The 9,728-nt window shown below is 61.9% G+C and overlaps 4 protein-coding genes across 4 annotated transcripts, besides 7 other annotated features; all 4 read left to right on the forward strand.

The window, feature by feature from the left end:
- Positions 1–30: a microsatellite.
- A 680-nt stretch (positions 31–710) lies between these two features.
- Positions 711–734: a microsatellite.
- Positions 735–1,409: 675 nt separating this feature from the next.
- Tco025E_02654 (uncharacterized protein) lies at positions 1,410–2,822 on the forward strand (the record flags this gene model as incomplete). Its single annotated transcript, XM_029369578.1, has 1 exon — positions 1,410–2,822. The coding sequence occupies one exon, from the start codon at positions 1,410–1,412 to the stop codon at positions 2,820–2,822; it is 1,413 nt and encodes a 470-aa protein (XP_029230350.1).
- Positions 2,823–3,475: 653 nt separating this feature from the next.
- Positions 3,476–3,519: a microsatellite.
- A 54-nt stretch (positions 3,520–3,573) lies between these two features.
- On the forward strand, positions 3,574–4,929 carry Tco025E_02655 (putative bystin; the record flags this gene model as incomplete). The annotated part of the gene is made up of 1 exon (XM_029369579.1): positions 3,574–4,929. One exon carries the CDS (start codon positions 3,574–3,576, stop codon positions 4,927–4,929), a length of 1,356 nt encoding a protein of 451 aa, XP_029230351.1.
- A 157-nt stretch (positions 4,930–5,086) lies between these two features.
- Positions 5,087–5,110: a microsatellite.
- Positions 5,111–5,138: 28 nt separating this feature from the next.
- Positions 5,139–5,173: a microsatellite.
- A 459-nt stretch (positions 5,174–5,632) lies between these two features.
- Tco025E_02656 (uncharacterized protein) lies at positions 5,633–7,474 on the forward strand (the record flags this gene model as incomplete). The annotated part of the gene is made up of 1 exon (XM_029369580.1): positions 5,633–7,474. One exon carries the CDS (start codon positions 5,633–5,635, stop codon positions 7,472–7,474), a length of 1,842 nt encoding a protein of 613 aa, XP_029230352.1.
- A 218-nt stretch (positions 7,475–7,692) lies between these two features.
- Positions 7,693–7,744: a microsatellite.
- Positions 7,745–7,890: 146 nt separating this feature from the next.
- Positions 7,891–9,585, forward strand: Tco025E_02657 (putative aspartyl-tRNA synthetase; the record flags this gene model as incomplete). The annotated part of the gene is made up of 1 exon (XM_029369581.1): positions 7,891–9,585. One exon carries the CDS (start codon positions 7,891–7,893, stop codon positions 9,583–9,585), a length of 1,695 nt encoding a protein of 564 aa, XP_029230353.1.
- A 12-nt stretch (positions 9,586–9,597) lies between these two features.
- Positions 9,598–9,636: a microsatellite.
- Positions 9,637–9,728: the final 92 nt, after the last annotated feature.

The following is a 9,728-nucleotide window of genomic DNA, read 5'->3' on the forward strand; positions in this document are numbered from 1 at the left end:
ATATATATATATATATATATATATATATATTTTGCTCCTTTTTTTTTTAGAGGTGCCCGTCAACACCGTTAGAGAGAGATATATATATAAAGGGCGAGGGAGAAGCCGAGTCACAGGAAGCGAGAGAGGGAAGGAAGGACGGTGCAGAGAAGAGGCATGTGCGCGGGGGAAACTGCACATATGCGCCATCAAGGAAGGTGTGACGCACGCGTGGTGCCGGTTATTCACGCTGTGGAGGGGCCCGCAACGAGTGGCTCTCCTACTCTCGTTTTTTTTGTGTGTTTCTCACCGCCTTCCCCATCACCATGCGTCCCACTCCGCGTTGCGCTCAGCGCGTCGCTGCAGTTGGGCGGTCCATGCGCTGCTGCACTCTCGGTGGATGCGCATCGCCCCTACTTTTGCGAGGCCGCCTCGCCCGGCGCCCCCCTCCCCCCAGTAGACACACGGTTGCGTGTGCGTGTATGTATGTGTGAGCGTAGTTGGCTGCCAGAGAGAGCCACCAGGGAGAGGAAAAAAAAATAAAAGTGGCAACAACAGAAAAGCTAACAAAGAAGCAAACGCAAGAAAAAACAGAGCAAAGCACGAGAGGGTGGGGCGAGCAAAGTGAATGAGGGGTGTAGTCCATGTATGTCACCTCCGTCCCACTTTTTATTATTGTTATATTTGTGTGTCGCCTGCCTTTCCTTCCTGCGGCCGCGACTGCCTCCTCATGTGTGTGTGTGTGTGCGTGATGTTGGATAGACGTAGAACGTTGTCTGTGCCGACGGGGTGGTTCCGGGCGTGTTGGCGAAGCGCAGCGCCAAAGACGGGAGGCTGTGGGGCGCGGCCGCATGACGGCGTCACGTTTTTGCCTCATCTTCGCCGCGGCCCTCCCCCTCCGTCTCCACCCGCTCACGTTGTTTCTTGTACGCTACACATCCGCGCGGCAGACAGGCCGCATCCGCCACGTGGTGCCGCGTGCGAGGCGGCGCAGCGGCTTCCGCGTCGCTTCCTTTGGGGAGTGCTGTGTGTGAGGGGGAGAGGCGGGGAGTGCCTCCGCATCAACTTTTTTTCCTTTTGTTTTTTTGTTCTCCTCCTTCTGACCGCTTTCACCGTTCATGCCTTTCCCCTTTGCGTGGCAGTTGTGTGTGTTAGGCAGGCCACCTGCGCAGGGCTAAAGGGCGCCAGTAGGGCCGACTTCACGTGGCAGGGCGGCAGGGCCAAGAGCGGGCGGGGCAGGCGCACGCAGCGGCAGCGGAGGAGGAGGAGCGCATAAAACAAAGGACGGCGTAATAACGAACGAAAAGAAAAAAAAAACTAGCAGACACGAAAAAAATAAAGAAGAGTTTTAGAGAGCGCGGGTGTGGCGGTCGTGGAAAAGAAACCCGATTGTCCCTCCAACTCCACCGGCATATATGGCGGAGGAGCCCATGTCATCAAACAAGCGCATCCAGCTGCTGCGCGAGCGGCTCGAGCTGTACAACGCCACCATCGCGGAGGCCATGGGCGTCGTCACGGGCGTCACCGGCACGGAGAAGACGGCCGCCCCCAACAGGGCGGAGGAGAAGAGTAGCAAAAGCACCTCGGGGTGGCAGAGGACGGAAGGGGAGACCGGCGGCGGTGCCGCACCCCGCTTGGAGCGCAACCTTTCCTCGGAGTTCAACGCGGCGCACGCCGCAAGAGCAGCAGCGTCGGCGGCAGAAGTAGCGCCGGCTGGGGGTAACAGCCATAGCAGCGGCGGCGGGGGTGACCAGCGAACGGTGCCGCCGCCGCCGCCATCGTGTAGTGCGGGGTCCAGCTGCCAGGAGGACTCAACCTCCATCTATTCCTCGGCGAGTGACGAGGCGGCCTTTGTGAACCCCTTCCTCAACGAGCCGCTCTCCATGGAAGAGATTGTGGCCTCGATGCGGAATTTGCAGCGGGCGGGAGAGGCGTCCGCCGTAGACTGCCCGCAGCAGCGCGCGGCAGGTTCCTGCGCGTCCGACCACACCGCGGCCACGGACGACGATGAGGAGACCAACACGGCGTCGCCCTCCGCGTCGCCCGCCCCAACCCCAGAGGAGGCCAAGGAGGAGGCGAAAAAAAAGGAAGAGAACGCAGGCGCGGAGGCGGTGCCGCCGTTCGCTACACTGGAGACTGCGCACTACAGGTTATCCATGGCAGAACAGGCGGTGCTGAAGTTGCAGCGGACGGTTGACATTGAGCACGTTAAGCGCGTCCTGCCGCAGCGGCATAAGGCGCTTAGACTTGCTGAGGCCCGTGACGATCTGCTGAGGAGGGAGCAGGCGCTGCGTCGTAAGGAGTCTACAGGCGGCACCGCCGCCGCCATCTACGACACGGACGCGTTGAACCTCGACCAACAGCTGCAGCAGCTGTTGGCCGACTGCAGTGCTGCCAAGGCGCTCTTCACACGCGTGCACGAGCGCAAGGCCGCGGTGGCAGAGAAGGAGCGGTTGCTGAAAAAGAAGCTAAGTGAACTGGAGGAACAGCAGCGCGAGGTGCGAGAGAAGCGGCAGGCGCTGACGAAGCTGGAGCGGCGAAATGAGCAGCGGGAGGCCATGCTGATCACCCGTGGGGAGACGTACCGGAGGGAGCTTGAGGCCCACAAGGGACGGGAACAGTCTCTGCAGGGGCGCATCGGCGAGGTGGAGGAGCTCGGCCGGAAGGTGGCGGAGTGGGTGAAGATATTGGAGGAGCGTGACACGAAAATCGCGGCAAAAGAGCAGCGGCTGCGTCGCGTGCAAACAGACCTGGTTCGCCGCTCGGAGGAGCTGCTGTGCTACCGCAACGGCCGAGCGAAGGCGCCGGCACGGATGGCCCCGCGGCAAACAAGTAGTCCATAAAAAGAAGGGAGGAAACACCGACGACGACAGCGAAGACGCAGAGAAGAGCGAAGCGTGCAGCAGGGGCAACCAGACAACAGCTGCAGGCACGGCGGCAGTAGCGTGTGGGTGGGAGCGGATAAGCCGAGGACTTTATGTAAGCTGTGTGAAGGGAGTACCCCGCTCTTTTTTTTCCCCCTCCCCCCCCTCCTTCCAGTCCCCACTTCTTTTTATTTATACTCCGCGCCTTGGAGGCGGGTTGCTGTTTCTCTTCCCCCGCTTCGCCTTTTTCCGCCTGCCTTCTTTCTTCCTTTGCCGTCCTCCCGGCGCGGTGGCCTATCGTTTCAAACAATTTTTTTTTTTTTAGTTTCGTGCTTATGCTCCCTGGCCCTTCTTTCCTCCGGTTTGTTCGTTTTTTTTTTTCCTTTCTGTTGTTCCTCCGTCGTGCACGCACACGCACACGCTCCACTGGCGCCGCGTGCGGCAGCCACTGAAAGGAATTCGCGGCCGCTGGAGGAGCCACGGCGGCCCGACGCGCTGTACCCGAACAGGCGCAGCTGCGGGCGGGCGAGTGTAGGTGCGTCGCTGCCCGGGCGGTTCCCGCCGTGCCCAAGCGCTGTGCGTGCGCGCGCGAGCCATGGCGGTTGCCGCCTCGCTGCCCCATCCTCATTTTCTCTTTCCTTCTCTTTTCTCCTTCCTTCTCATTCTTTCTTTCCTTGTCGCGTGTGCGCCCCGCGGCAGGGGGCGGGGGGGACAGTGTTCTGCTTCACTCATGCCGGGGCGCGAAAAGGGGCGCCGCGTGAGGAGCCAAACGAACCCGCTCGGGGAGGACTTGCACGCCGACCGTTTCGCCAGTGCCAAGCGGCACGCGGCTGCGGCGGAGGACGACGGGGACGCAGAGGCGAACGGCATTCTTTTGCCCGGCCGCACAACGAGCCGAATTCTCAAGACCGCCCGCCAGCAGCTCGAGGCGATTGCGGAGGAGGAGCAGCAGCTCGGCACCGTCGCGCGCGGCGCCGAGGAGGACGATGCGGACCCCGGCCTGGCGGCGCTCGAGTGCCGCGGCGGCGTCTACGAGGACTACGAGGAGGACGCGGAGGTCGTGATCGAGTACGACGACGCGGAGTCGATTGCCTCGGAAATCCCCTCCGAGATGGACATGGGGGCGGACATGTACGGCATCGACGACGAGGAGGCGCGGCTGCTGCAAAAGTTTCAGCCGCCGTCGCGGGTGCAGAGCCGCAACCTGGCGGACATGATTATGGAGAAGATTAGGGAGCGCGAGGGGGCGCGCGGCGCGGCGGGCGACGCACGCGACGGCGCCAGCGTCGCGGAGGGGGAGGAGGAGGAGCGGGTAGACCCACGCGTCGCGCGCGTGTACACCGCCATTGGCACCATTCTCAAGAACTACAAGTCAGGCAAGGTGCCCAAGGCCTTCAAGGTGCTGCCAAACATTAAGAACTGGGAGCAACTGTTGATGTTGACGAAGCCGCACGAGTGGTCGCCGCATGCCACGTACCAGGCCACCCGCATCTTTGCCGCGAACCTAAACGAACGCATGGCGCAACGCTTCTACGCCGCGGTGCTGCTTCCCATGGCGCACCAGCGCATGGCGACCGAGAAGAAACTTCACCCGGCGCTTTACATGGCGATTCGGAAGGCGCTTTTTAAGCCCGTGGCCTTCTTTAAGGGGTTCATCCTGCCACTGGCCGCCGACGAGGAGTGCACGCTGAAGGAGGCCCTCGTTGTTGCCAGCCTCCTGCAGCGCACGCACCTGCCGCCCGTCCCCACCGCCGTGACGATTGTGAAGCTGGCGCAGCAGCCGTTTTCTGGCCCCCGCTCCGTCTTTTTGCGTGTGCTGATCGACAAGAAGATGGCGATGCCGTACCAGGCGGTGGACGCGCTCGTCGCGTACTTCCACCGCTTCGTGCACACCCACGGCAGGGAGGAGAAGCTGCCCGTCCTCTGGCACCAGACCCTCCTCTCCTTCACGCAGCGCTACAAGGGCGACCTCACGGCCGAGCAGGTGGGGCTGCTGCAGCAGGTCTGCGCCAGGCACTTCCACTACCTGCTGACGCCCGAGGTCCGCCGCGAGCTTAACGCCGCTCCGAATGCCGCGCAGACGTGAGACCGAAGACAAAGCGAAAAGAAAACCAAAAGAAAAAGGAGGAGGAGGTGTGAGGCGGGCCGCACACAAACACACACACGTATAAAAAGAGAGAAGGAAGCAACAAGAACAACAAAAAGCGTCTGGCTGCCCCACTGCGCAGGGCCCGCTTAAAAGCACGAACAAACAAACAAACAAAAAAGTCCGGGGAGAGCGCAGGGCCGCGACGAGTGCGTGCTGGTGCTGCTGGTGGTGGTGGTGGCGGCAGACGAATAGTAAGACGAGGTAAGCAGAGGAGAGCAACAGAAAAAAAAAATAAGATAAAAAAAGAAGGAAGCGTAAAGGAGAAGGGAGAAGTTGAGAGAGACCTCTCCATCCTTTTTTTTTTGCCGCCTCTCTGACTTTCCCATCCTCTGCGCTCCCGCTCGTTCCATCTGTCGCTGCTCTTCTGCCTCTTCTCAACACTCGCCCTCCCCCCCCCTTTTTTTTTACTTTCGCGTGACAGAACCGAGTTGCCGTTGGTGTTTTGAAAGCGGACCAAGTGAGCAGCAGGAGCGGGACGGCAAGGAGTTTTCACCCTCCTCCCTCTTCTCTCTTTTCCTCCCCCGCTGCAGCTGGCGGCGGGAGGGTTTTTTCCTTCGCCTGCCTGTTGGTTTTCAATAAACAGGCGTGACATCACATTTGTACGCGCACGCCACACACACACGCACACACACACACACACATGCGGCGGGGTCTCTCCGCCTGCGGTCTGCTTGCCCGCGTTGCCGCCACTCACCGCTGCGCCGCGCGGCGTGTTCCGCCGCCGCTGCCGCCAGGAGCCCGTGGCACACCGCCGCGTATCGCCGCCTCCGGCCGATTACCGCCACCCCCGCCGTTACCGGGCGCCGTTGCCGCCTCTGCCAGCGCCGCCCTGCCGTGGAAGTCGCCGCAGGAGGTGTTGTCGGCATTCATTGAGTTTATTCCCACCTTCTACGTGCCCATCCACTGCGTGGCGGCGGTCCTGTCGGAGGAGTGCCGCAGACACTTTATTGGACGCGGTCGCTTTCTCTCCTTCCTCAAGCGCTACCGCTTCTTCTTTGACTTGCGCGTCCTCGACGGGGTCCGCTGCGACGTGAAGCTGCGCGACGACTTGAGCCACCCCCGCCGCGGCGCCGCGGACGAGAAGTTCGTGATGACGGACGTGGGCGACGTCATCAACTACGTCGCCAACCCGGAGTTCATCGTCTCCATCGAGTCGATTGAGCAGGGAAACGCGAGCGTGGCGCTGAAGCCGGCGTGCGCCCCGCCTGCCGTGCATGTGCGGCTGGAGGAGAAGGTGCCGGTGCTGGAGCGCCTCAAGGCGCTTGTCCCGGAAGAGTTCGCGTTGCTCGATCACGTGGAGGAGGGTGTGCCGGAGGATGTCTTGTTTCACCCGTACTTTGACTGCCAGGGCGGCCTCATCTCCATCGCGTCAAAGTTCCCGGAGTTCTTTCAGGTGGTGGACGGCATGATTCGCCGCCGACCGCCGCACCTCGCCCCGCTTGCGCTTAATGACTACACGCTGGAGGAGTCGCCGATTCCCGCCGTCGCGGCGCTGGTGGCGAAGGAGGTGTGCGACAGCGACATCCCCCACTGGGTGAGCATCACTTCTCTCTACGAGCAGCTCACGCGGGAGCAGAAGCGGCAGATTAAGCGGGAGTACAAGAGTTTCGCAGGGTTTCTGCGCTCGCACGGGCGTTCCCTGTCGCTCTCGCAGGACATGCTGCAGGTGGCAAAATGGATCCCCCAGGCGCGCAAAGCCGCACCCGCGACGACGTCTCTCGCTGCCGCGAACGCGGCGGAGGGAAGGGCAGGAACCGTAGGCGGCGAGGGGGACAGCAGCGGCGTTGCGGCGGCGCCAGCGGCAGCAAACGCACAGGCGTCTGGCGTGCCTATTCAGTACGCGTACACGCATACACATATCATCAATGAACTCTTTGACAAGTTTCCACCGCATCGCACGCTGAATTTGGAGGAGTTGCTTGACCTTGTCTCCCCCGCCATGCGTCCCTCACTGCCGAAGAAGGTGCTGGCGTGGATTGCCTCGTACCCGTCCTACTTCATCGTGGACGATGCCGCAGAGAAGGATCCTCGTAAGGCCCGCATTCGACGCGCCTCGGATCGCCAGCCGCTGGATGTGGCTCTAGAGCTGTACCAATGCATCCCCGAGGAAGGCATCTCTGAGGCGGCCCTGCTCACGAAGCTGCCGGAGGTGCACCGGGAGTACGTGAAGCGGATAGGGCTGCGGCACATTGTGAACTCGCTCTCCGAGTGGCTCATCCTCACGGAGGCGGCAGGCGGTGGCGCAGCGGGGGAGGCGAATACCCCGCTGCTGCGACGGCTGCAGACGGAGGTGGACCTCGAGCGCGCCATCCACTCGGAGGAGTCCAAAGTGGCCGGCGGCGACGAGAGGCCGGCGCAGGTGCCGCTCGAGGACGCGGAGCTGCAGCAGCGGTGGCCGAAGTTAAAATACGAGGGGAGCATGATCCAGCCGCCGCCACACACGGCGCGACCACGCCTGCGACGCGACCGTGGCGACGCCTAGGCACCGTCGCAGGCGAAGCTGGAAAGGAAAAGAAAAAAGATAACGCGTTGGAAAGGAAGGAGAGGGGGACACACAGGCGCCGGCCTCGCGCTCTGCCTTCACGACACGCCGGGCTGGAGTGCCTCAGCAGCAACTGGGCGGGAGGGGCTGCTGTGGCTGCGCGGTAACATGCAGTCCCGCCGGCAGGGGGCCGCCTTGGTCCTTTGCTCTTCTCTGCCCCTGCGTGTCCGCCTCCGCCCCCGCTTCCTCCTCCTCCTCTTCGCCGCCTCCACGAGTCGCTGGGAACACCAGAGACGAGGCCGACGACTATTCCCCCTTTTTTTTCTTTTTCTTTTTGCCTTCACACACACACACGCATGTGCAAGGAAGCAAAAAGAGCGCGTATTCACCTTCGTATCTGTTCCTCCACGTGCGGCATGTCGGACCCCGCGAAGCCAAAGTCACCGAACGGCGCGGAGGAGAACAGCGGCAACGCCGCGTCCAAGAACGCCGAAAAAAAGCAGGCAAAGCAGAATGAGAAAGAGGCCCGAAAGGCGGCCCGCTTAGCGGAGGAGGCCGCGCGTGCGGCGGAAAAGGCAGCCCTTTTGGCGAAGTACGCCGACGTCTTTGGGACTGCCCCGTTGCTGCAGTCCACCACTTACGGCTCCAAGAGGTTTAGTGAAATTTCTGCGCTGAGCAAAGCGTCTGTGGGCACCGTCGTGACACTTCGCGCCCGCGTTGACACGACGCGCAAGAAAGGCAAGCTCGCCTTCATGGTTCTGCGCGAGGGTGGACACTCCATTCAGGCCACGGCGGCCGTCGCAGAGGAGGTGCCAAAGGAAATGGTTGACTTTATCGGGCAGATTCCGTGCGAGTCGATCGTGGACGTGGAGGCAACGGTGTGTGGGGTGGAGGAGCCCATCACCTCCACCACGCAGCATGACATCGAGCTGAAGGTGCACAAGGTGCACGTGCTGAGCGAGGCGTTGCGTGTGCTGCCGTTTACCCTCGAAGACGCGTCGCGCCGTGAGAGTGAAGAGGGGATTAAGATTAACTTCGACACCCGGCTCGCCTGCCGCTGGCTGGACCTCCGCACCCCGGCCTCAAACGCCATCTTTAAGATGCAGTCCCGGGTGGGGCAGTACTTCCGTCAGTTCCTCCTCGACCACGACTTTGTGGAGATCCACTCCCCGAAGATCATCGCCGCCGCGAGTGAGGGGGGCGCCAACGTGTTCAAGGTGGACTACTTCGGCCGCAACGCCTACCTGGCGCAGTCCCCGCAGCTGTACAAGCAGATGGCGCTGCAAGGCGATTTCGGGCGCGTCTTCGAGGTGGCACCCGTCTTCCGCGCGGAGAACAGCAACACCCACCGCCACCTGACCGAGTTCGTAGGCTTAGACGTTGAGATGCGCATTAACGAGCATTACTACGAGGTGCTAGACACCGCGGAGGAGCTCTTCTCCTACATGTTTGCAAACCTTGCCACGCACACGGCGGAGCTTGAGGCGATTTGCCAGCAGTACCCGTTTGCCCCACTGCTGTGGCAGCTGACGCCGGAGACGATCAAGGCGCTCGGCGTCGGCGTCATTGAGGACGGCGTGGAGCCAACCGACGTCTACAAGGCACGGGTTCGCAACACGGAGATGCGCATGCTGCGCATCAACTACCCGCATTGCATTGAGCTCCTGAACACCGTCCTGGAGGAGAAGTTGTCCCCGACCGACGACATCAACACCACCAATGAGAAGCTGCTTGGCAGGCTGGTGAGGGAGCGCTACGGCGTGGACTTCTTCATCTCCGACCGCTTCCCCTCGGCGGCGCGCCCCTTCTACACGATGCAGTGCCCCGACGACGAACGCTTCACCAACTCGTACGACATGTTTATCCGCGGTGAGGAGATATCGAGCGGGGCGCAGCGTATCCACGACTCCGCCCTGCTGCTGCAGCGTGCCAAGGCCCTCAACGTCGATCTTTCGCCCATCAGCGACTACGTGGACTCGTTTCGCCTCGGCGCATGGCCCCACGGCGGCTTTGGCGTCGGTCTCGAGCGGGTGGTGATGCTCTACCTCGGCCTCCACAACGTGCGCCTCGTCTCGCTCTTCCCGCGCGACCCGCAGCGCGTGACGCCGTGAGTTCCCCCCCCCCGTTTTGTTATTCATTTCGTTCCGTTTCATTTTCGTTTCTTCTATGGGATGAGCGGCGTGTTTCCCTCTTTTTCTCTGCGCGCGCGTGGGTGCGTGCGTGGAGCCTAAGGCGTTAAATTGTGTGTGTGTGG

Source organism: Trypanosoma conorhini, assembly GCF_003719485.1.
Source record: "Trypanosoma conorhini strain 025E chromosome Unknown Tco_14.4_contig_00107, whole genome shotgun sequence".
Classification (NCBI taxonomy): Eukaryota; Euglenozoa; class Kinetoplastea; order Trypanosomatida; family Trypanosomatidae; genus Trypanosoma; species Trypanosoma conorhini.